This window comes from Elaeis guineensis, chromosome 7 (assembly GCF_000442705.2).
Source record: "Elaeis guineensis isolate ETL-2024a chromosome 7, EG11, whole genome shotgun sequence".
In the NCBI taxonomy this organism is placed as follows: domain Eukaryota; kingdom Viridiplantae; phylum Streptophyta; class Magnoliopsida; order Arecales; family Arecaceae; genus Elaeis; species Elaeis guineensis.
In genome coordinates, this window is record NC_025999.2 from 91,210,748 (window position 1) to 91,238,149 (window position 27,402).

Genomic DNA, 27,402 nt, shown 5'->3' on the forward strand with positions numbered 1-27,402 from the left:
CAACTAGATAAATGGAGAAACACCATAAAATACAATAAAACTTAAACTAGAGAAATGGGGAAGAACTATCAATTCAATGATGGTGATGGTGATGGTGATCTCGATATCTTTAAAGGATTTCAATAAGCGGAATGAGAGAGAGTACATTTTCCTTGCCCATTTTCCACCCGCCTAAACGATTCTCCCCGTTTCCCATAGAACATCAAATGATGGCGAAAAGACGTACGTGGCCGGTCGAACGCCCGTCCCAGATCCCGTTTCCCCCGTTTCTCATAGAAAATATCATATTGTTAAAAGGAAATCAGAAATGACGGCGAAAAGACGTACGTGGCCGAGCGAACGTCAGTCCCAGATCCCGTTTCCCGTTTCTCATGGAAAATATGATATTATTAAAAGGAAATTCAGAAATGATGGCGAAAAGACGTACGTGGCCGAGCGAACGACAGACCCAGTATCCCGTTGGTAGCCGAAAAAATCGGGAGAACGGACGAAAGCAACGGGAGAGGAGTTTAGGAAGGAGACGTGGCGATCCACAGAAGCCACCCGATGCCCACTTACTAAGCTCCGCGTGCATGTGACCCACAAACGATGGTATATAAAATTATTAAATGTTACGGGGCGAAAATAAAATGGACCAAGAAATAGGTCGATCAGGCAGAGGGCAGAAGACGGTAAAAAGGAGGCAGCGGGGCGGGTCAAATGTTTGCCAGCCCAAACTCCGCCACAAGAGGACAAAGCCCCCACCCGGCGACAAACAGCCTCACGACCTTTTTGCTCTCACTGGACCTAACCGGGGACCAAGAAAGTGACCCTTTGATCAGGCTGGTGGGTCCCACAGATAAGGACTCGCTGGCCCGTAGCCACCAAAAATAATTGCATCCGTGCACCCTTGATCATGTGATTTTCACCCACGCGTGTGGATAAAGCAGACTCTCCCGTCATACTTGTATCACAGCACCCGCTTTATTGAGGTAGTTGATTTTTTTTTTTTTTTTCAAAAATTATTTAGCAGAGAAGAGATGGAGCATGACCCGTACATTCTACGAGGAGAGACAGATAATTAAAAAATAAATAAATATTTATAAAAATTTGGAATTGATAGTAATATGTTGTATGATCTGATTTGGATTTGTCATTTTTAAAATCTCGATGATAATAAATATGTCTCAAAATTAATGATCTATCAAATCCTCAAATAATTGGTGCTTCCACAGAATCTCCACATATAAATATCATGACCAACCAAATTAGTAAATAAAAAAAAGCATCCAATCTCAAAAGAACTAATTTAGTCGTCCTAATCAATGTATAAAAAAATAGATTAATTATTCATCCGTGAACTGTACGATCCTAATTATACAAACTCAAATCCTCTCCTCTACGAATATCGGTCATGAAAATCCTTGGATATGGTGAGAAAACTGAAATGTCATGTTTTTTTAGTTGTTTTCTGATCACGGATTGGTTTCAGTACCGTATAATATTTCTCCAATCCAACCGAGTAGAGCACTGTCGTTTGTCAACTTGTGCACCAGCCATGTTGGATTTTAAGCGGCAATCTTGTGGATGTGAGATACAGTTTAGATGGCTATAACTGTGAAAGATTGCGCGAAATCCAATTAAGAACAGATCACGTGATGCATCATTTTTGGAAAGAGATTCATTCATTATTTTTCTTTAGGTTTCAGTGCCAAGATCTTTTTGGATAACCGACTCTCACAACTTATAAGAATAATAAGCAATTTGTGATTTTTTTTCTTTTTTCTACTACACTTTCCTTCGTATATAATGTACCAGACTGTTGCTAATTCTTTAAGCATTATGCATCTCCCCCTGGACTCGGCGAATGCAGCAAGGTCCACCAGCGACTTGTAAGAAGAATCTCCAATATGTGTAGGATTGTCAACTTGAATGAGGTTAAGATTTTGTTAGAGCTTATAGTTGCTCTTGGGATGAGCTCTTTCACCTATTGGGATGCTAACATAGAATGGAACAAGCTCTGATGCCAAATTGACACAAAACAAAAAAAGAGGAGGAAGAAGAATAGGAAAGATAAGAGAAAAAGGAAGATATGGAAAGAGGACAACTTAGTATTTTGTATTTTGAAATGTATTCTTATTAGCATAGTAATAACTTTATACAGATAATCTAAAATGGAGTCCTCATAATATTCTAATTATAGGATTCATAAAATTCTAGTTCCAGAGTCTACATAAAGATAAAACTTTCTAATTCCCAAATAAATAATATTGTGTAATTTATATATTTGCATCTAAAAGAAGTGTATCTAGATTTCTTATTATACAGTCCTTCATCAGATGTACACCACTATCTTTATAAAAGAGGCCAGGTGCATTTTATTGCTGTGGTGCTTTCATATTGCTCCTTTGAATTAGTATCAAGAAATGTGCCATTTCATGAACAAGATGATTAGCGAGTGACTTTCTAAGTGATTTTTCCTGAGTTACATATAATTGCTCTTTCTTCTTGATTAAGAATAATGACAAACTATTTAACCATTCAGCTGCTGACCATCATCATAAATTCGTGATGACCAAACAATCTCTAACCAGAGTGGTTTAAGTTTGGTTCTGATGGAATTATTGTTAGGCAGGGAAGTGCAACACTTGCAGCTGATAACTGCCCACCCCTGCTTGTTTGTTGGTGAGGGAGAAGGAAATCACTACTTTATAAAAAGAGAATTTGATGGTACATGCAAGGAATTAGTGCCCAGGACCATTCTGTAACAACCAACCTGATCTCCATCGGACGGTGCTCAGTCATCGCCGGATGTTGACAACAATGAACAGCCTGGAACAGCCACATGGGCCCATCCGACACAGCAACTACGGTACAAGACAGAATAATTGACCGGTCAATGTCTCCATGATCCACTCTGTTCCCTGTCATCATCTGGCTGGATTTTGATCAGAAGAAAATGATCAGTGGAATCCCCAGCCCAGGATACATTCGGTAGATCACGAGTCAACTTTAACCGATGCTCTTTCGGAACCAAGATATTGGGCGGCACAACACAGCCCATGTGCTTCCCAGCACTTGTGCCCCTCATCGTGGCATGGGCCGTGGAGCGACCGGCCGACCAACGTGAGCTGGGAGGTCACTCAAGGAGTGGTACCAATAAGGAATAGCCTGGAGCACCAAGTTTTCCTCGGGAAGAAATCGTAAACAAACAGTGCCACATGACGCCTGGTCCCGCCTTTCTTTTTCCTTTTCCAAGTGGAGCCAATCAATGGTATTTAACTTTAACTCCATATGATACATATGTGGTTTGTCCTCATTAGCGGTGGAAAGTTATCTGGTCCACCATCAGAGGCTGAGATGCTTGTAACTCCATAGCATATGCCGTTGAGATCGGAAAGGGATTCAATCATCAACTAGGCCAACATGGAGCCTCACGGATGAAAGGAAGTTTTGGCTGCTATGTATACCTAACTCGCCTGCATCCCAATGAAAGAAGCCATCCATTCATGTCTATACGTCATTATTGGTTCGTGCTTTGCACTTTTTGTGGAGGAAATGTAATTTTTTAATGTCGCTCGAACTGTGATAACATATGCTATCCTTGTATGGAACATTCACTCCGCAAGCACCATAACTGACTAGTAGGTACCCAAGAACGGCTATACAAGTAGAGGACCCAAGAAAGTCGCCCCATTTGTTTGTGTAGCCATAGCATCAATTCATCCTTTCTTCATTTTTTCTTTTGAAAAGTTGAACCAATGGCATCTAACTTTAGCTTCATATGATGCATATATAATTTGCCCTCATCATCTGACGAAAGCTATTTGGTCCACACTTGCTGAGTTTGATCCGCCATCAGAGGCTGAGATGCTGGAGACTCCATAGAATATGCCATTGAAAGCAACGGGAATTCATCTCTGGCATCACCATAGGTCTATGCAGAAAGATGAAACATAATCCCTGTAAACAAGAAGCACATGCAATAAGAGGGCCAAGTTATATAATATACAATAAATATAGCCACCTGACAGGTTACAATTATATGTTGCTACTGTGATTTTTCTGATTTCATTGAGAGCATGTTTTCCAATGCACCTAACCTACTTATCTTTGGTGTTCCAAAGATACCACCCCAAAATCAAAATGCCCTGTAAAATTGCGGGCGGGCAAAATCATGCAGCTGGATAGCTATTTGTAAGGACCTCCAACCCCCTGAAGTGGGGAAGGGGGGGAAAAAAATCAAGACTATGGTCTCGTCAGCATGAAAGGTGTACAGTTGGGTGCTGTAATTTTATGTCCTTCTGTGATGCTTCTTCTTGCTCTTTTTAAGCAGCATGGACATGTGATCAATGTCACGGGAACCTGATGAGGCCCCACCATTTAACCACTCCAGCGCCTCAGATGCCGCGTCCTTCTCTGCTAGCTTCTTACTGCCGCATGGCTGCCCAACAAATTGCATGCCATTGAACTCGACCATAGATCTGAACTGGTGGTTCTTCAGCTGCTTTGTTTTATAAGTTGGGTTGTCATGCCCAGCTCTAGTTAGGAGCGTCTGAAGTTGGCTCTTCGGGTTATCACCCCCACCTCCAGAGTTTGTTGGAAGCAAGGATTTTGACTTCTTAGGTTTGAGCTCCTGACGACCAAATACAAACCGGCCACTGCATGGATCCTCTGTAACAAGTAACCGAATGGCTGATAGGAGTTCTTCGCTGGTCTGGATGTCCATTCTAGGATTTAGAAGCTGTTACCCAAAGCAGTAGTTAGTGGAGGCCCAGAAGGCGGATATTTCATAAAGGACAGACAAGTAATCATGAGAACAAGCCCACAAGGTTGCATTCACTTTAAATATATGAAATGCAATAAAATCCGTTCTGTGATGTCATGGTAACAACCATTTGGGAGAAATGTTTGACGACTATCATCCTTGTTTTGTAGTTAAGCACAGACCAGAAAGATCTATTTTCCAGTTTTTAGTGCTTAGATAGCACGGACAGGTTAATTCTTGACATTGGCTAAAATATAAGCTTCCACTTACCTTGTTCTGAATTAGCTCTTCAAGCTCTCTCTTGAGGTGTAAGTATGTTGATGCCAAATCAGGTTTCATGAAAAATTCCAAGTAGCCACCTAACATTTTCAAGTGTCCATCCTGCCAGGCATATAAAAGATATGAATAAATTAATCTGACAGTAGCAAAAGAGGAAAAAATGTACAAGTCACTCTATCATTTGACAGTATATGGTCCATGGAAAGGAACTCACAAGTCCCCCTCGTGAGATGTTCCCTCCAAAAAGCAGCAACACAGAATCGGGCACTGCTGTTGAGTCTCGTAGGAATACTGAATTAACCTTCACCTTTTCGTTAAAAACTAACCATGGATATGGAATCTTAGCCTCCCTTCCATTGACTGAATTCTGAAACCAACAGAACGAAGAAGCACAGAAGAAATACAATTATTTAAAGAAACTCAGGCAGCTATACAGGATGACACTCTTTAAGTGGAACAAAGGATGCAGCGCTACAATTAGCTATAAAATGAGCTTAAGAGAAGAATAAACTTACTGAGTAAAGCATGACCTGACCATCCTCCATTGTCTTCAAAGATATCGATTTCTCCTTGTTCTGCATAGTGTGGGTTAAAGTAATCAATATTCAACTCGGGGCCCAAAAAACCAGTTAAATCATCCAGATAAGAAAAACATGTTTGAGGCATGCTGTGTTATTCCGTGTTACATGGCCTTGGGTCCACGTGTCATGAGCAGGTGCATCTAAGCATCAAGATTCTTTTAATATCTAGAAATTTCTTCTTACAGAGCCCTGTGCAAGTGCCATACCCATATCCATGTTAAAGTATCAGATGCAAGTATTACTTAAGGCTAAATTCAAGGGTCCAGGTAACATAGGTTATTTGCAAGTAGAAAAAAAGAAAAGAAAAGAAAAAAAAAAAAGGCAATGTATAGAAAAATATTAACTCATACATTTGTTAGATGATTTGAGTACATTAGCAACATTTTCCTCCCAACTCCATATTATGTATAGTAAATTTTGCCAATGTACAAAAGAATACAGATAGATTTGAGTTCTGCCAGAATAAGCAATTTGGCCAAATTTCAACACAAAATAAAGTTTCACTAACTTCGAAGCTGGGGGGAAACATGAAAGTAGTAATGTATGAAAAGGTAAAGGAAACGCTCACCACAACTGAGCAGACTCCAGGATACAAGCCAGCACATACTACCGCCCGGACAAGGTTCTCATCACGACTCCACTTATTGCATGTGCTGAAATTCTCATCGACCAAACCGGTATCCTTAAGCAGAAAAAGAAATTGCTTCCTAAGAGAATCAATAGCCTTTAATGTTTGCGCAGAAAGAAAATTCTTCCAGCAGTATTCATATCCAGAATGCTCTCTTTCAGCATCCTTCCATCCTTCGTAGGCACGAACTAATGCAAGATGATCACTGTAGTCTCGGCAAGAAAATTGAGATTTTGCAGATTCAGCTAGCTGCATCAAGAAAGAGAGTGATTTACATGACCAAACTAAAAGCATTTTGATCATATTTCTCAGTTTATCAATTTACTCCAGCATACAATGACAAAAGAGGAACACAACTACTTTAAATTTCTGAAAGTGAAATAAGCAGCATGACCACCAATGATTTTAGAATACATGCTTAAAGTGCACTAGGGCTCTGAGTGGTTGCCAAGAAAGTGAAACAAAACATGTCTTCAACTCTTAATGCATGTGCCCGAATCTTCTTCCACAAGCACATAGTTAAACAGCACTTTCTATTAAAAACCATAGGCATCTGATTCAAGTTCACTGAATTTTTTGTGACCCACTCGAAAATCAAACCCTTCAACTATTAACACCAATAATAATTCTTATCTTATGAAAGATGCAACCAAAAATCAAGAGGTTAAGCATTACGAAATGCAAATATCAAGAATGGACATGCAACTAATACTATTTTACAGCAATGCTATTTGTTCATGGTAGCTACATAAGCACAATAGATGAGTATTCATGGATCAAACCTAAAAAAAATACCAACAAGAGTAGTCAATAAAGTATGTACTCAAGGAAAGCAGAATTCGAAAAATGAACTGAATAGAGGGAGGAGAAGGGTAGGAGTTCACAAGGAGAGACAAAAACTAAAGCCTACAGGAAAGCAGACCTTTAATAACAAGCACTTGAGAGATTTACTTACATCTTTTTTATCAAATGGAGTTAAAAATGGATCTCTGACACTAAGACCAGCAACGGCAGTCAATATAGGATCAAGACAGTTGAATATGGCCCCTAAAATAAGCATCTTTCCCAGCTTTGGCTCCACTGGCAGCATTGACAAGTGGCGTCCTGCCAAGTGTATTGAATACATGTTGCAGTTAATACATCATTTTGACAAGTTACAAGATCAACTGCTGAAAAGCTATTGAAATATGGGGAATAATGGGAAGAAGAGAACTCTGGTACCTAGAACAGTTAACTCTTCCTTCTCATCTAATGCCCCAATAATTTTCAGATACTCAATGGCATTTTTCACCTGCAAGATAGATCTATACTTAAGATGGGGATTAAAAAAAAAACCATTTGAGTTTATAGCAGAAGAATAGCATGGCGGTTCAAGAATATTGGAAGCTATTCATAACAAAGAGGTAAACCACATACATAACACGTTTGGTTACTTTTCTAGCAATATGATGGCTTCGAAAAGAAGAAAAATAATCCAAAGTTTTTTTCTTGTCCCCTTTTGATATAAGAAGAGAGCCCACCCAACTAATTAGAAAAAACTGAGGTTATTAGAGATAAATGATGTCACAAAATTCCCATTTACACGTACCGATAATGGTTCTGGTGACTGTAAAGCCCTTGATAAAAACTCAGAGATGCTTCCAAGCCGTAGGCTTTTTATTTGCAAACAAAGAGATTGTAAAGGTGTCCTTAATAGTTCTGGTAATTGGTAATCAGCAAATGCATCATATACACATCTGGGATAAAGATGGTAACACTCCCCCGGCTGAACACGACCAGCTCTTCCTCTTCTCTGCATAATGAACCATTATAAGCTAATACAAAACTTTAAAAAAAAAATTACTGCAATATGCACGAGACATGAGAAGAAAATATTCTAGAGAAATGCTTGGGTAACCAGTTCACGCTACCCAAACCATGAATGTGAAAGAGAATACCATGTACTTAAGATATTATTTTCTACAAGCTACACTAACATTACTAATGATGCAAAAGCTGTTGCTGCATCAGATGCCAAAGACTGGTTCCCCTAGTAGCATTCCATGTTTATGCTAATATAAAAAGCTTAATGTCATCTACATCTGATCTATGATAAGCATCAGACAATTAGTCATTTAGTCTTACTTTGATGAACTTAGTTACTCTTGTATCTAGAAGACATCAAATAATCAGCCAAAAGAAAGGGATAATATTATCTAAAATATTCTTACTTGGCGAGCAGAAGCTTTAGAGATCCATGTTGGAAGCAAACAAGGGGTATTATTTAATGCATCATATGATGTCTCTTTTGCCTTTCCACAGTCCACAACAAACACCACATCATTAATTGTGATACTTGTCTCAGCCATATTAGTCGCGAGAACTATCTTCCTCACACCATCATTGGGCTTTTCAAATATTAACCTCTGCACAGAAACAAAATATATGAAATTGAATAACAAGCGGAACGATGTAAATGAAAGCAGATTTGACATAATAATGCATTCTACAGTTTACAATATATGTGATAAACGATAGAAAAATAAAGCTTGAATTGAATCCAGGAAGCTTAACTAAAAATATAATGATAGAAAGGTAACCAAAACTCCTACCAAAGTTATAACTACAAAAAAAAATAAAAAAACAAAAGTTAGATCACTATGAGAAGAACAAATAACATGGTTCGGAATTTATAGAATAAAAAGTAGACGTGTCAGCTAAGAATCCCTCAAGTACAACTAATTGGCAGAAAATAGTATTACACTAATAACAGAAATCTGGCTTGAAATTTTGCTAACATATTTATTCGAGTCCTAACCTTAGAAAACACCCACATTATATAGTAAAAACAAGATGAGCTCTGAGATATATGGATGAAAATCCTATTACCAAAATTAACAGGGTATGTCATCCTCTTAAGTAACATATTGACCTTTTACTAAAAAGAAACTATGTTAACTGCATGAAATACATTAATGTTATGGGTAGTCTTCATTAGCATTATCATCCTACAAGCCATTTCCCAAAATAAGGTTGGTTAAGGAGCACGACTGTAAGTCAGTAAGGCTCCATAAAGATCGAGCATGTCTAAACATCTACAATTCTGATATCATCTTTCTCCCCGCTGGTGCCATTCCTGGTCATAGAAACTTAAGGCAAGAGAACCTGATTTAGAAGGCCAGTTGGCTAGAAAGACCTCATTATTCACAGTTTAAACTCATGAAACTAGAAAGCGATCCTTCAAGACACCCATAAACATACGTGCAAGCAGGAAAGCATTTTGTATGTCATAGTAGTAAGAAGCACATGTTGTCCACATGAACAGAGTACAAACAGGGATCAGAGATTTTAAGTACATGAAAATTTTCATTTAATAGTCAAATTTGTTATTCAGCAATTCACAAATCACAATTACTCTTCACCTAAATCTCAGGGGCCCATGCACAAAGTAATGGTTAGGCATATTCTAAATGGCACCATAAAATTGCTTATGAATGTAACAGGTCTAGTCAAAGCTTGATGGTGCAAGTACAGTCAAAATATAGGTATCACATTAGAGAAAGACAGTTTTCTCGAACCATTAAAATAGTGACATACATTTCATTTTGCTCTCCTTGATTATGTACATGTTTGTGTCACAAATGGTGGAATCATTGTGAATTCCACAATGCATCAATGTAGAGGAAGCAACCAGAATCCACCAGAATCCACAATACTTGGGGAGACTACAGCAGCACAGAGAGAAAAATCCAAATTATTATGAACCAACTGCTGAACATTCAAGCAGTGAAGCTCCTCAGAAAACTAACACCAAAGGAGAATCATCTAAAAAATTTCCTCAGGAAGCTCGAGTCTTGACCACCAACCAGATCAACCAACAGTAAGCATGCCTGCAAGCAAAGATATCTCCCAACTTCTTTCCTCTCCATCTCAACTGTGAACTGAAACAGACCAAATCCATTAAATGACGATCATCAAGTAATCCAAGATTCCAAGAGTCTGCAAGATCTTGCTTAGGACTCTACCCTCATGTATAAATGATCTCATAAAAGTGGTCAAAATATACATTACTTAAACTGACAGTGGAAGCTTTTCCATTGAAGCTACTCTACTTGCATAGCATTCTGGCTCAGGTTGCATCTCCACTCCAAAATCACATCCACCACTCTCCAGTTCTCCCAAGAAAAGGAATAACTAAATGTGCCCTCCTTTTGCACAACACACTCCCCTTCGTTTCTATCCCTCACTTGAACACCATTTGAAGAGAAATTGGAACAGGGCTAATGTATCTGATGATTTAACCATTTTTATATAATATCCAGGAATATTACTATAATCTTAATGATTCATAAACCTAACCAACCCCATCATATGAATTCCATATAGCCAGAGAGCAGAAAAGAATTTATATATGTAAATAATCTATACTATATATTCAACAAATCTAACTCAAACTCTAACCCAACTCAGCTGCATGATTGAGAAGAGTTGCACCATTTCAACAACTAAAAATCCACTTTCCAGATATTTGGCTACTCAACGTTTTAATCATGTTGCTCTTAAGCTTCAATATTATACTTATCCACAATTGATTAGTTTAAGCTACTTTAAAATTCTTGTTAGAATTTTCAGGAAAAATGCATAATAAATAAGGAAAAAAAAGTAACAACTAAAACTTAGACTAGTTATTATAGGGTCATTTGTTATTCTGACTGAAACCCATTTCCTTGAATGACTGCATAGTGGTCATGAAAATCAGTTTCAAAACACCCCTCAAACAAACATATGACACTAAACATATCTACTTTTTTTAACATATAAACACAAATATAATAGATGCATTTTCACTTAGATAATCCAATCAGACATGCACATGGGGCAGGTCTACAACCAAATCCTAATCAAATTCTTTTATTTTTTTTTTCATATGGCTTCATTCATCAAGAAAGACATGCAAAATCCACCTTGAGTTTCTGTTTCCTCCCTAAAGACTTAGATTTTTTTTTTTAATCAAAGAAATTCATCAAAAGTTCTGTTCTTTAAAACTGTAAGCTCATTCAAGTCTAACATATTACAAGACCAACACCGTGATTTGATTTAAAGATTTTCAAAAAACTTTTCCTAGTTTAATGTAAAAATTAGTGGTATCAGTTCCTAAACACCAGAATAGAGTGCTCCAAACAAAGCATCTCACAACTTGATTTATTCAGAACTTCTCCTACAAAAGTTTGTAAAGCTTTTGCTATTTTGTAACGAAATTGTTACACACCAAACATTATATTATCTACAATTTAGATTTAATTATTGAGCCCATAATTAAATAACTGAAATCAGTATGTTAAGACATCATTAGAAGGAACAATGATGGAACCCACTAGACTAGAGTGCTTCAAGTTAAGCATCTTAAGATTTGATTTGTTCAGAATTGTTCCTAAAAATGTTTTAAGGCTTTTGCTATATTTTAACAAAATTGTTGCAATTGAGAATTCTGCACAAACCACTATGCTAACCAAAATTAGAGTTAATCACAATGTAAATAATTGAAATTACTATGTTACTACATCATTAGTTTGAATGAACAATGATTGAACCAATTACCTCATCAATGTGCATAACACACATCAGATGCAGCAAATTTTAAAATTTATGAATAGATAGGAACAAATGAATTAATGACAAAGTAAGCAGGCTTTTCACGTACAGGCCTAGGAAACATTAACGCAAACCTACCAAAAAAAACATATGTTGGTTATCTATAAATTTGAGGTGCATACACCCAAGTTTATCATCCAGATTCATATCACCATATGAAGTCAGCATTAATAAGTCTGCATTCGCAATTTACACATTAACATCCATTCAATAAAATGGACCTGCCATTCAACAGAATAAAGGTAGAGAGGATGCAATTGCCAACATACATCATTCATAAAATCAACTCTAGATCTGTAGTTAGTATAGAAAGCAGAAGCTATCTGTGATAGATAGCACAACAAATATGCTAAATAATATATGGTGGCAACATGTTAATGGCTCATATAATCTCAAAAGAACAAACCGTACATATCAAACACTTACGAAAAGCAGCATTTTTTACCTGCTCTGCGGTTGGCATAGAACCATGGCATGCAAGAAGCAGAACCTTGGTAGGATCTCCAAGAAGGGGATTAGCTTGAAGCTGATCTTTCAAAGAATTAATGTCATCCCACCCAGTCATAAACACTAAAACTGCACCAGGCCTTTCTTTTCGAGAAATATGACACAAAACACTCTCTATGAGGTTAAAGCCAATAGAGTCAGGATTCCAACAAGATAGTGAGTCACGGGTTCTGGGACTATACTCCCTAAAATCAGCAGCTTCTAGTGCATCCTGTATATTTCAAAGAAAACAATGAGTATAAATTCTTTCATCAAAGTTTTTGTTTAAGAAAAAATTTACAACAAAAGCTGCTGTTTACAAAATTTACATACTTCCACCACAGAAGCAATTGGGCTCTTCCTCTTCCTCAATGCTTGCTTTTGCATTTTCCACATCTTCTCTTGTCCATAGTCATCAATTTGATTGTACGGAGTCAATCTATGCCCAGTAATTTCCAGAACATTCTCCAGAAAATGAGTTCGCACTGGGTATGTGAATCCCTGTAAAATGAATTAGGAAACCCACAAATTAAGCATCATAAAAAAGAATAACCATCACTTTTCATGAAATGCAACAAAAAAAAAATTGCAGACATCACCCAATTGCTACATCACTTTTTTTTTTGTTCCCACTAGCAAAACAAAGAGAGTGCTAGAATAATATATCCTGTGGAAAGGCAGAATTCTTTACAAGCACATGATCTCGAGAAGTTTGAAGGTATAAGGACTCCAAACTCCAGCTTGAGAAGTGGAATCATTTAATGCAATTTCTTAGCAATACCATACAGGGAGATTTAGAGGCTTCTGGGATGATTTGCTCATCAAATATGTGCCTATATTCTTTCAGTGTTTACTCTATTGTGCTGGTCAGCATTCTAAGATGAACCATGAAAGGCCTCCTCCCAGTTACGTAAATTAAACTAGAACAGCCCTCCCACTCTGCGAAAAAACATGAAGTATCAGTAGATTATTTTTAAAGAATCTATAAGCAAGACCTTCAGTGTTACGAACTTCAAAATACCTGAAGGGCCTAAGAGGGAACAAATATGCTTCTACTATAATTTATTAACCACATCTTTCAGAAATTGCACCTCTAAGCAGTCATGTCTTGGAAATCTATGTGAAAAACACAAGGATTGCCAAGAAATAACAGTTGCAGCTCAAGGATGACACATGGCTGCAGGGAAAAGAATCAGAGAAATAACAGGCAATCCACGAAACATTTATTTTTGTGTATAAAGTTAGCGGGATGATTACGTAAAGAGATAAAATTACATGCAGAGAAGAGCTCCTCTACAAATAGAATGAAGAATTATGAAAGATCCTTTTGCTCCATGCCCAAATTAACAACTAAATTCCTTAGTGAGACAGCAACATTATATTAAGTTGTGTCCCGGATGCGAGAGCGAGATCTTTGTATATAAATTATTGAAGCTCCTCTCCTCATCCAAATAGTGATGTTCTTCGAATCAAATTTGACCATAAAATCATTCTTAACCCAGATGACAGTCAAAATTAGACCATCTTCACAGCAAGATCTTTGCCTTCATAAAATATTCTGTTTCCATCACACCCAGAAAATGCAATGCAACAATCTTGAGAGGCCAGGATTTCCATGGAGATTACTATTAAAATTGAGCTTAATCTGCCTCAAAGGTGGTGATGTTCACATCAGTTTTTAACTTTCTTTACAATAACTAGAAGAAGCTATTTTCAACAAGCCATTTCCCACCAACAATAACAAATACTCATTCTCAAAGGAATGGAGAAACCAATAAATCATATCAATTCTTGCACTTATTAATGATCCTAGCCACTAAACAGCAAAAAAGCCAACTAGGAAGAAATGCTCAGCAAAGAATTCTACTATTTTACAGTATCAGTGCCTCCTAAAATTTTGGAGTGTCTGACCACTAGATTCACTTTCTCTAATAGCATTTTCCCCAGATTTCAGGCATATTTCTTCAGTTCCCCAGGTTATTCGAAAAGAAGCTCGGACTATTAGGTTCTTTTTACCAATCCCATGCCCCTCCTTGACCAACCAGCTCGCAAACATCCTTCTTTCACATCACAAGTATGCACCTTTCTGGATAGAATTTTGTTGAACTCATACAACCTTGTGATGGTTTTACAATTTCTGTTAACCATTAATACAACCATAGAGGATAGGGGTAAGTTAAAGAGGCTCATCATCATATAATTCAAGCATTTTCTATAAACATCAGCAATAAAGCACAATAAGTCAACAAGCCTCAAGCATTGTCAATGCCCTGCCCCCGAAAATCCCAACACTTGTCACAGGGAAGCATATTACATGAACTCAGGCTACTCACCACCATTGGACCATCTAAATTTAACCACAAATATAGCCCATCATGTGGATAATTTGGTCCATAATCACTACAATGAAGTTCACACTTTATTAATGGTATCAGAGAACTCACAAACTCTGAATCATTGAACACAGATGTTTATTGCTTTAAAAACCTAACACTCATGTGGGGATTTCATACCCATGCTCAAACATGAAACAATATATGAGCGCACAGCCATTAGAAATCATTGCATCATATACAAGCCAGAAGGGAGGAGAAATAAAAAAAAAACAAGAGTATCAAAATTGTGCAAGAGATCTTGTGACAGGAGAATAAAATGCAAGCTTCAAAGTAATAAAATAAAAACTAAAGTGAGGCAAAAAAAAAAAAAGCCAACCCCAGTAAGCAGAAACAGAATCACATAAAATAATTAAACCACATGCATAAAGAACAAAACTGCAGTCCCCATCAAAAGAATATAAATAAATAAATAAATGGCAGTCCTCGAAATTACACTAATTACTTACAGGGATGTGTATCATTGGAGCCCCACCAAAGTAAGAAGAGAAAAGCTCAGCATTCAATGTTGCACTCATTAAGATCAACCTAAGTTCCGGACGACGGGGAAGAAGGTCTTTCAAGACTATCAGAAGAAAATCTGACAACAGGGCAAGCAATAGATTAATATCAAATATTTTTCAAATGTCCAGTTTTGGATTTCAGAACCAGGTTAGTTAAATTGTCTCCATAAAAAATGACTTCAGTAATTGAAATTTGTTCATTGAAAAGCCTACCCTCATTCATGCCACGTTCATGAATCTCATCTACGATGACATGGGTCACACCTTTCAAGTTTCTATCAACCAGTAATCTCCTCAGCAAAATTCCTGTTGTGCAGAAAAGTAGGCGAGTGTCCCTCCCTTTCATGCCTTCTAGTCGAACCTTATAACCAACCTAAAGAAGCAAGTCCATATAATAGATGCAACAGATGAATATATATTCTTCTCCAACTTAAGTGTGAAAGAAAAAGCAACCATTTTGAGCCTTTAATATCTGAGGAACTCACAGATTCACCCAACTTCTCCCCTCTTTCAGCTGCAACTCTTTCAGATACAGATATAGCAGAGATTCGTCTTGGTTGAGTACAAATGATACTACAGGTTGCTCCACAAGCAGCATCTATCTTGGATTCTAAAATGTATTGAGGAAGCTGCGTGGTCTTACCACAACCCGTTTCACCTGAAATAACAACAACCTGTAGAATCAAAGCAAAAAAAATATATGAATATCCAGTAATGTTCAATTTTATTATAAAGGAAGGATTATTTACTAAGAGCAAGCATCCTACAATATCAACATCATAAGGAAATCAGGAGAAATAAATTATAGACAAAAGAAGAATTAAATATTTTGCATACACAGGTAAAACCAGTTGACCAAAATAATGGTCCAAGCAGCGTTTGCTGTACCACCCCATACCGCCCAGTATGGAGAGTATTGTACCATACCAATACTGTAGCAATACTGTTGTATCATGCCGAACAGCGTACCAACACTATAATAGGATGGTACCAATATGGAGTTTGGTATCGAGACGGCGAACTTTGGGTCCAAAAGATAAGTTCAAAAGGAAAAACATGCACCAAACCAATCAAGAAAAGGTAGTTGACTGGATTGTTTCTATTACCTTAATTTTAGTCCATATGAAAGGATGGAAATAAATAAGGAAGCTCATAGAGATAAAATGGGTAAGTGGAAATGTTCCTATAGAGCCAAGATGCACCTTAAAAGTAAACAGTGAATATTAAATAACATTATAGTTTCAGTGAAATACTAACAATGTAGCTTTAGCTAGATAATATAGAGCATGGAAACAGGAATGAAGTATGGGAGAATACAAAAAGTATAGCAACATGAAGTTGTGGTGTTCGAGTTGGAAGCCTGGTTGTGGAACCAATAGAGCATAAAGCAGAGAATTCTAGTATGTTTGATAGGCCAGAGATGGTCTCAGCTGCATTATATGAGATCAAACAAAGGGGTAGATTAGATAGGAAGGTGCAAAAGCACACACATAGAACCTCATTCCCACCCATCCCATAGGCCCACCCTCTAGAAGCACCCTTATATGTGGATAAAATAGTCAACAAACTGAATAAATTTAATTTTATTCCCTCTAAATTCCATGCAGTCTCTACTCTCTAATATGAATTTACAAGGTGAAATATTACCTTCCAGCTATACATTACCTTAGAAGACTCAATTCAGATGGATTCTATTTTTAAAGCGGGCAGCCTTTAGAGTTGGAGAGCAATTCCTAAAGCAGGATCAAACATTCAATAGAAGATTCTAGCAACTAAGGAACATCACCAAGATGGGAGGGAGGTGAAGGATTCAGATCAAAGGATATAAAAGAGGATGACATAGTAGATTAGGCTTGGATAGATACAATAAGATGATATTTGAAGATGCTTCCTACCTAGATTTGGTCTTGAATACAAACCAAGGACTAAAATCAAACCTAACTAGATGGAACAAGGAAACCTTGCCCTTTATTAATTTTCACATGCCCGAACAACCACACTGGAACACCATTATCTATGATATTCAATGGATTTATGTGATCATAAACTGATAAGTTGGGCATGCCCTTTCTAAGGTTAAATGCAATTTTGTAATTATTATATTCTCATGTGAACAATTTCTTTAAAGTCTCAAAAGGATAGAAAATGTTTACAAAAGAGGCATGAATTTCATTCATGGCTAAAGCTGTCAATGGTGAGAGGAAAAACACTGCTGCACCATCATTCTTCAACATAAGATGGAACAAGCTAGAAAATCAAGAACAGCAAAATAAAAAGGAAGAACTTCAAAAGTAAACAACAATTTACAATCCTAATTGATGTTTGATTTCATGCACTAGGGAAATGTAAAGAACATTTTGTTTATATCTCCATCAATTTGTCCACGAATTAGTGGTAAGTCCAGAAATTTGCCAATTTCAACAGATATAAGACGTTTATGAGCACTTCCATAAATCCTTATTATCGATACATCATCTTACTTAGCATCTAAACCTTTTAATTAGATGATTAGCGAGAAACAAATAAAGAATGATTATGACAGGGAAATAGACAAACGTCTATGAGTTCAAATAATTATAGTTCTCAAAGTTGAAAAGGTTCACAATCTCAGTACCAAATCCTGTACCCATACCATGCTGATACAGAGTCGATACAGCTATACAGGGGTCAGTTCGGGATCTCGGTTCAGTACTAGTACAGCACTATACACTCGCTATGGGGTGGTACATACTAATTTAAAGAACCTTGGTTGAAATATTAAAAAAATTGACCAACTTATAGTAAACCCATAGGTCTTTTTATCTTTAATGCATGGAACTTCTTGAATGGTATCCTCCCACTTTAACAACCAAGTAACCAACAAACACATGAAAAAAATTCAGATGCAAAAATCCGGCACTCAAAGACCAAGATAAATGATATTTATAATAAAAGAAATACAAAATTCACTATAGGTTAGTGAGGAAAGAGCGAAAATGTAACACAAGAAATCAAACAAAAAAAATCCACAACATGTATACCCCTAAAATTAAGGAATTGGAGAAAAAAGGCCAAAGTCTTGTTCAGGATTGATAACATAAGTTCCTTTCATACCCTGAATCAACATAAGGAAGTCACAAGACAAAATCTGAATGTTAAATGATTCTCAATAGTCAATACCACATTGAGATAATTTGTACAATTGTTGGAAGGCCTGTTTTGTTCTACATACCAGAAAGGTCAATAATGAAGAGAGTTTTGAGCATAAGGTGATCCTATTGAGAAAATAAAACAAAAGAAAAATAAATTATATTTATATATATATATATATATATATATAAAGCTAATATGGATGTGTGGTATAAGGACAGTACAGTTAAACAAGATAAGGATGGCAGCATGAAGGATAAAGGAGGAAAGAAAATTAATATGAAAACAAATGGTTTAGGTTATGAAATGTAAGGCCAGAGATGAGCACCCCATGCCAATTTCCAAAAGGAAGGTATGTATCCGTACATCAACTACCAGGCCAAAGCACAAGAAAATCATAGAATACTCTTTTGAACTAATAAAGAATACCACCCAAAGACTCTCAAGAAGGCATAACCGAAGAAGCATTAACCGAGATGAACAAAAGGAAACAAACATCTTCAATAAAATAGGCCACCCATCTCTATGGGAAAAAATTGATCTGTTCAAACTGCCCATGGCAAACAGCTGAGACCATTCAAATATTTCAAGAGCACTAAGTGTAAACTCCATTTACCCTGTGACAGAGATACATCAGCATAATGCAGAGGTCATACCCTGTGACTAATAGACAGGCTATGAGATTTCCATCAATTCAATCAATCAGCATTCCACACTATGATAGTTATTTAGTGTATGAAGAAAGAAAATGCGTAAAACTGTTAGAAGATTCACATTCACTGAATCGCGTGATAACATGTCATTTGTTCATTATGACTAAAGCTGTTATGCTCAAGTTAAAGAAGTAAACCAAAAAAAAAAAAATCGCAGTTAATATTGAAACAACAGAGTTCAAAAGAAACCTGATTTTGAGATATGGCTGCTAACAGTGCTTCTCTTTCTTTATAAGCAGGAAGACTTCTCCGAAATTCAAGCATTTTTTGTCCTTCTGGAGATTCCTACAGAAGTGAGCAAAATTTTCAGAACTTGTACTGATATTGGATGCTAAAGCCATTGTAAACTACAATCTACATAAGCAAATGATGGTTCCATAAATTAGCATTGGCAAAAACATCAGGACATGACACCATTTAATCAAATCTTGGCACCTAATGGAAGGTATTTTGCCCCTTCTTTTAATGGATTCCTTCTAAATGATGATAGCACATAACATAGAAAACTAAAAAATGAGGTATCAGTTTCATTTTATAGATATAGCAAGAGAACCAAATATTTTGCCCTAAAAGCATTAAAGAGTTGCTCAGCTTTGAATTTATCAAATGAATATACAAAATGGCTAAAGGGATTGTATCTCAGAAAACTAGAAATAATCGATCCTTAACCACATTTAAAGATAACAAACTAAGAAATGATCAATACTTATAACAGCTAGATGTAAAATGCTAAAAACTGACTGATTTTCATGCAAGATATACTGATCAGTCTCTGCATATTGATGAAGTATCATCTCCACAAATACATAAATTTATTTTTTTAAACAAAATGCCAGAGATTGCAGTTTAAACTTCAACAACGTTTGGGGATGCTTATTGTTTAGGTAGCCAGGCATTGCAAGATAAAAATCATGAAGCAAACTAACTGGCATGTGCAAGACTCAATTGTTTTTGCATCATTTATCATTGTTCCTTAATACTAAGAAATGATTGATACTTATAAGAGATAGGTGTAAAATGCTAAAAGCTGACTGATCTTCATGCAATATATACTGATCAAGTCTCTGCTTATTGACAAAGGATCATCTCCACATATACATAAATTATTTTTTTTAAAAAATGCAAGAGCTTGCAGTTGAAAATTCAACAACATTTGGGGATGCTTATTGTTTAGGTAGCCAGGGATTGCAAGATAAAAATCATAAAGCAAACTAACAGGCATGTGCAAGACTCAATTGTTTTTGCATCATTTATCATTGTCCCTTAACAAACATATTATAATATATTATATTTCGCAATTTGGACATGCTTTTCCTCCATAACCAAGCCTAATGCACTATTACTATGCATAAGTAAACTACAGTCACATGCACAAAGAAATTTAAAAGAGCAAAGGGCAAGCACCAAAAGATTATATATTCATGACCATAATTAAATGACCCTCATAAGACAGTTTTTTGTTAGATTGCAAGGACCTTTTTAAATATTTAGCTAATTTGCATACAAGTACAACTGGTTGATACTTTGGATATTCTACTAACACAAGAAGATTTGAACTATGGTTTGAAACTCCACATTTGGCTCCAGGCTCACCCCACATTTAAAGTGCACTACTGATTGCACCACTATCAAGCTCAGTCAAGTTGAATAAAAACTCAACTTCAGAGCTGAGCTTAAAAGATCAATGAACACTTAGCAAAACAAGGCGAGAACAAGTATAGAGAAGAAGGCTGACTACATAAACTGGGCTTAGGGCATGTAAACTCTAAAAAATAAAAATAGCATATCTTGAAGAAACCAACAAATGACCCTGTGAGTGAAACAGTAGGGAAACCAAGTGTTCACATGCTAGCTGCTGATAATGCTCTTCAAAAGTCATATAGGAATAACCAAAACCTGCCAAGCCTGTTGTTGATTACGCAATTGTAAACTTCTTCGCCTCAGAATTTTCTCCATGACAACACTTGTAGGAGGGTCCTGTTGCTCGGAGAGACCTTCATCAGTGGTGAAGCTGTCAGTGCTACTTGACCTTGAAAAGGCAATATTGGGAAAGCTCCCTCGATTTGTTCGCTTCCGAGCAAGGTATTCTCCAAGCAAATGATCCACTTCTCTTTGCAAACCATTAGGAATAGAGACCTGCCATGTAATACATGATGATGTCAGTACAACAAGCACTTACCACGCATAACCAGAACAAGTAATTAGATCATATCCTTAGTAGCTTTCCTCCATCTGACAAACACATGTAATAATTCTCACATGTTGTTTAGTTATGAAAAAGCATATCTAAAATTGATGGGTAAAACTAAAGACAATTATTACACCAAACAATTTAACTAACATTAAATACTAAACCAACTCAAAGTAAATAAATGTTTCAACAAAGGATATAACAGCAGAGCATGTGAAGAGTTATTGGCAAAATACCTCCCTCTGAGGTCTTTTATCATCAAGATCTGATCGGTAGTTTGGCAAAGGTATCTTGCTGAAAACAACCACCTTTCCATATTGGCGGCTGAAAATCATACCAAACAAGTTTAGTGTACTGACACTAAATTAGTGTAAATAATAGGTTAAAAAATTTGAGAGATGGAGAGACCTATATAAACCCATTCTTTCAGCTAGTGCAGAAAGCTGCTCATAATCACGCCTGTCCTTTCTCTCCCGCGATACCACCTCTTGCTCGCTTCCATTGCGGAGAAGCATACTTAGTTTCCATTTCCACTCATCAACATTATCTAGAGTGGAGGCACCCTGAAGAGATATATATGAAACAAACTTGCAAAAGTGAGAACTAGAATATGTAAGCATATGTATACATACAGAAAGCAATCAAAACTATAATCCAGCAAGCACCATTCATGAAAAGAATCAAGTCCTGAAAATGTCAATACATCAACAGCCTTTATTTTTATCACAAAAAGGACTTTCTTTTCTAAAGTGACTTGATCATTAGAAACTTCCACATCATTAAGCAACATCTCGCCGAAGTACTAGAAACAATTTATTCATGTTAACCTCATTCTGTTCCCTACCCATCAATGAGAACATAAACTAATACTAATATTATAAGTAGCGAAACTATATAAACCAACAACTAAAAGAGCTCCTGCCCAAATTGAAGATAGATAAAGCTAACAAAACTAAGTCAGCAATAAATTTAATATATTGTTGTCATATAACTTTTAAATATCTGCAACTATAAAAAATATATCAATGTCTAAGAATATAGGGGACAAGTAAAGGCATGCATATATACACATACATTTGTATGAACATATGGTGAATATTGCATGTGGAGACATGCAAAGTGGACTCCTAACACTGCATGCCATCCAAATACATATGCAACACATACCATATATGCGCATGAATCACAATCTTGTCAAATCCTACACTTCCCTAATCAAGCAGATGCTTGGTGGAACCCTTAAATCCCAACAAAATGTGAAAATTTAAGCTATTAATTTTAAGTTTTGATTTTTTTTTGTCCATGCTTCATTTATAAATGGGATATATAGGAGTTCTAGGTGTGTTGGTTGTGGATATGATGAATGCACTGGCCATGCAATATCACCAGGTTACATGGTGCAGAAGTTCACAATTTGCATAAAAATACCTAGTTAAGAATCTTCAAAGAGCTATGTGATCCTCCATTGTTGTTGTTAGCAACCTGTAAGTAGTCCAACATAAATAGTCATGTGGAAGACCTTATACTGGAATGTCAACCTACAAATTCTGTAGCACAAACAATTTAAATGGTGCCAATCAGCCAAAGAATTCACTAGAGGGAGTGAAAATGGCAGTGCAACCCCACGCACATCCAAAGGTCACCAAGGATATGATTGAATAAATATAAGTTCTATGATAAATGGCATTAGTAATTCAAAATGCACATATTTAATATATTGTGTATGAAATGGACCAATTAGTATTTGGTCAGATGTCCAAAATTCTGCCAGCTGCAAGCATCAAATAGACACAATGCAGCAGCTACGAAAGATACTAGCCTGTCACTAATCTAAGAACAGATGATACAACTACCACTTTTGGTTCCACATGGCCAAAATAAACACTGACACGATAAAAATGATGACTCAATAATATTTTCTTCACCCTTGTGATCATGAACATGATTGAAACCTATTCTCTCTTTCCTATTCCTTTCACAAATCTGTTCAAAATCTGACTTTTAACTCCACATAATCAGATGAAATTTGGTATCAGAGCAACATTTTCCTTTTGGAGCTATTACAACAGAAGTTATGAAGAAGATTAAGTTTTGCCTCCTTGACAAGATGATGGATGGTGCCTTTGTGAAGAACTTATCCTACCACTAGCATTGCAACTTAAAAAGGTGGCCATCCAATCTAATTGAAGAAAATGATAATGCAACTAAATCATCAACAGGTCTAACAAACATGAATAATAGTCAAAGATTCTCATGAAGAGATACTTAATGAAGTAACAATGAAAAAGAATCAAGATCTATGGTCGCATTGCTTATGGATCGATGCTGGTCTTCACCATCAAATCTTGGAGACCAGATGATGAAGAAAATTGAATTTGACAACACGGTCCTCAGGTGAAATTCATGCAGCAAGCATATAATGATGTAACAAAAAGATAAGATAGTGTTAGGAATAATTATTTCTTTCTCAAACTTGCATATCTGGAGATTCTTTTAGGACTATTTTATTAGAGCCACAGAAAGTCAAATTGGTTGCTTAAGGCTTAAGCTAAAAATTTGATAGGCACACATCTTTTATCAAAGATATCCCAAATTCTCGCTTTCCACATTTCTCATCTTTCAATTCCAATGATTTATAAGACATAGAGTGTTGTATTGCAAGTAGATCCTTCATTTTCAGGAAATTTAGAAAATTTGGGATCCGTATCAATTTAGGCAAGGATAAAGACACTTCCTTGGCCAAGATTAGGACTGCAAGGGGGTTAGCTTGGTCTAAGAAATTTTTTGATCTAGATCAAATCCATTTTAATTTGGGTTTAACATCTAAATGTACCCAACTGGAAATTGATCAAGTTGGGTTGGGTTAACAGATTTATATTGATCCAATGAAAAATCAAGTTGGATATAGTTAATTCAGATCCAAATGAAACCATATTTCTAGAGCTGGGATTGGTTAAGGTTATCTCACATTAAGGAAGAAAAGGGAAAGCCAAGCATTAAGTTTCTATAAAAATTCTTGGTATGAGTGAGATAAAGAAACTAGATAGTAAAGATAATGAATTTATAGAGTTGTAACTTATACTGCATTGAAAACTCAAAATCTTACAATCCCCACATCATAGCTCCAAGCACCCCACTCTTTCACAAAAATGGGCTTATTTAGCCCAACTACAAAGATTGGGTCATGGTTATGGACAAAAAGTAAGGCCTGAAGATTTCATATTTTGCATTTCATGAAAAGGTGTATATCATGACTAAACAAATATAAACTTGAGTAACTGGATCAATTTTCATAATTGGTTCCCCTTAGGGAATAATATGAGCAGTGTAGGTGTTTGGGGGAAGGCAGGGAGAGGCAGGATCGGGTATTCTCAAATTGGTTACTTAGGTATAGCAACATAACACACTTCATAATTTATTCAAGGATCAATCAAGTCATGATCGGGTCAAAACATGAAAGATCCTAGTCAAAGCCAAATATTAGGCAGCAACCTAAGTGTCCAGCCTCCTCCATACACTACCACTGTCCTTCATTCCTCTTTGCCTTCAACTTATCCATCCACCACAAGCCTTGCATCACCACTATTAGCCCCCTTCCATCCACCCCCTCCGCCTTCAACCTCATCAATCCCCCACCAGCCACATTTTTCACCATTTTCCTCCTTTGACTAATCCAACCCGCTTCTGGCTTTACTTCTATCTAGCATCCTTCATCCATGATGCCACGGCCAACCTCCTCTACTCAAACCACCCCCCCCCCCCCAAAAAACAACGTGCTTGCCTCCTTCAATGCCATCTCTTTGCACCATAAAGGGGTTTTCTTTTGGACTGTTTCTCCTCAATCTGGACCTTAATTATGTCTCAAACATCTAAAAGATTTAGTTGATAAAATCTTATATCTTAAACTCAATTATATCTTTTTTTTGGGTTTTTCAATAATAAACAAATCTAACTTGGAAATGACTGGTATTCATGTCAAAACCTTAGAATTGGCTACTTTGCACTACAACTCTTTCTCTCTAGTCGTGCTTCTTACTCGCCCAATAAACCTGACTACACCCAACTCTACCTAGTCTCACTCTTAATCCAAATTCTAAAAACTGTGCTAGGTGGGCTGGGACAGAAGCGATCAAGTTAGAAGTTGATCAAGTTGAACAATGGGATGACAATTTTGTAGCTTGGGATAGGACTGGGTTACCTCTAACCCAACTCAACCCATCTGATTTGCATCCCTAAACAAAAGCCCAAATATCATATGGTTCATCTTGAGTCATTTTTTGCTTGGAAAAGATGTAGCTCAGATCTGGAAGAGAGAAGATCTAATTGCAACATAACATGGACCGAAATTGTCAAGTTAGAATTCTAGTCCTAATCAATGGCTTGTTTCGTGTTATTTGTTTTCTCATCTTAAAATGTATCAAACAAGAACTCATAACCTTGTCTTTTATATACCATTCACAAAACTAATTCTAAGCCATTTTATTTGATCCATTGTACATTAATTTGGAATGAATTTTGAAAATAATAAAAAACACAATTCAAGCGACGCAAATTTTGGCAGTATGTATGCTTAAGCCCCCTTCTTAGCTTCAAGTCTACAAAGCTTGCTTCTCATTTTTATGCACAAATAAGATTCCTCGCAAAAAAGGATATCAAAATTCTAATACAAAATGTCGGACTTGCAATTCCAACTCCAACAAAAACATCCACCATCTTGTCGCCTTAACAAGGTGTGCAACAAGATAACATAATCAGATCATCAAAAGAAAAACCTCTAGTAATTGTAACTTCCCTTACATCAAAATATGCAACATAATAACAAATAAATTACCTTAAAACTTATCTCATCCACAAAGAATATTCGAATAACCGATGGTACATGACTAGCATGATGAAACACTGGACCGACATCCAAACTCCATATCAATGAAGGCTTGAGAGTCAAAAAGATATATTAAACTGATGGTTGTTCAACTCTTATTCTTACCTAATTTCACTGCTACTTGCATCCCTAACTCCTCAAAAACTTTCAATCAGGTAGGAGTGTGATGGTATAAAGCAATTTGGTTAAAGGTATGAGATCCATTAAAGCAGGCTATCTAGCATATATGAAATCCATTAAAGCAGGCTATCTAACATATCTGGACTTGGCACTTCTACTTGCTTTTATTGGTTCTTTGCATTCTAGCACGATGTGTAGGAGTAAGGTCAAACATAAACCACAATTCCAGCAGTTGATACAACACAAAACCACGCTTGACTCTTGAACAGTTCACGGTGATGTAAAATTCGACACACAGACCACCAATACTTTCTGCAAGCATAAACTAGGTCACTGAGCAAAAACTAAACCGATACACTTCCCACCTGATTGTGCTAAAGAATGAAACCAAAAAAGAAGGCGTCATCAGTTCATATCTATGCCAACGCAAAAGTTCAAATTTCTATCCAAGAGCAGTAATGTAAACACCATATATAACCATAGAAAAAAGAAGCCCATGAATTCGAGAAAGCAGGGAACCGACCTTGTTCGAAGCCGGTGAAACCTCCATGTCGCGATCTGAGTCGTCGTCAGAGTAATCATCGTACGCATACCGCGCGTAGTGGGAGCTCTGCTGTCGGAGATAGGGCGGGAATCCGTCGGCGGCGGTGGGGGCTGGGGCGGTAGAGTTGAGGGTGATGGCCCCCTGTCCACCGCCGGCGCCGGTGTCGCGCCAGTCGTAGTCGACGGATCGGGCGGTGGTGAGAGTGCCGTTGGCCGAGGCGATAACGGAGCGGAGGCGGGGGATGGGCGGGACATAGACGCCGCCACCGGCGGAATGGCTCTTCATCGGTGCCGAAGTGGGGTTAAAGCTAGGATTTCGAGGGGCCGTCGGGGAGCGAAGGAGGGCGGTGGCGGAGGGGACCAGAGACATGGTCATGCGGGGGCGGGTCCGGAGGCAGCCCCGCAGCACCGCGGCGTAAGGCATGATACCCTCCTACATCTCATGAACTCCACCCTCCTTTTATAGCCGCCGAGAGAAAGAAAATATCTCCACCAAAAATATGTCTTTTAGAATTTCCCTTTTAAGGGAGGAGGTGGTGGCGGTGGGGCGGAGACGAGGAAGAGCTTGGAACTGGG

General features: G+C 37.1%; 1 protein-coding gene across 1 annotated transcript; it reads right to left on the bottom strand.

Annotated features, from left to right (window-relative positions):
* Positions 1-3,960: 3,960 nt before the first annotated feature.
* On the bottom strand, positions 3,961-27,402 carry LOC105048471 (DExH-box ATP-dependent RNA helicase DExH3). The gene is made up of 19 exons (XM_010927778.4): positions 26,807-27,402; positions 21,690-21,844; positions 21,518-21,605; positions 20,987-21,226; positions 19,280-19,375; positions 15,734-15,922; positions 15,462-15,621; positions 15,195-15,325; positions 12,686-12,853; positions 12,312-12,584; positions 8,446-8,640; positions 7,824-8,027; positions 7,457-7,526; positions 7,191-7,339; positions 6,176-6,484; positions 5,542-5,601; positions 5,241-5,393; positions 5,018-5,128; positions 3,961-4,723 (listed from the first exon to the last, which is right to left on the bottom strand). The coding sequence occupies exons 1-19, from the start codon at positions 27,248-27,250 to the stop codon at positions 4,274-4,276; spliced, it is 3,645 nt and encodes a 1,214-aa protein (XP_010926080.1). The 5' UTR covers positions 27,251-27,402; the 3' UTR covers positions 3,961-4,273.

What these genes read in the sequence shown, in the direction of transcription:
- LOC105048471 (XM_010927778.4), bottom strand. Translation starts at nt 27,250, where the DNA reads ATGCCTTACGCCGCGGTGCTGCGGGGCTGCCTCCGGACCCGCCCCCGC. An exon ending in CTCCATTTGATAAAAAAGAT is followed by an intron (nt 6,485 to 7,190) that starts GTAAGTAAATCT and finishes TTCTTGATGCAG; the next exon opens with CTAGCTGAATCTGCAAAATC. An exon ending in AAGAGCTAATTCAGAACAAG is followed by an intron (nt 4,724 to 5,017) that starts GTAAGTGGAAGC and finishes TTTGGGTAACAG; the next exon opens with CTTCTAAATCCTAGAATGGA.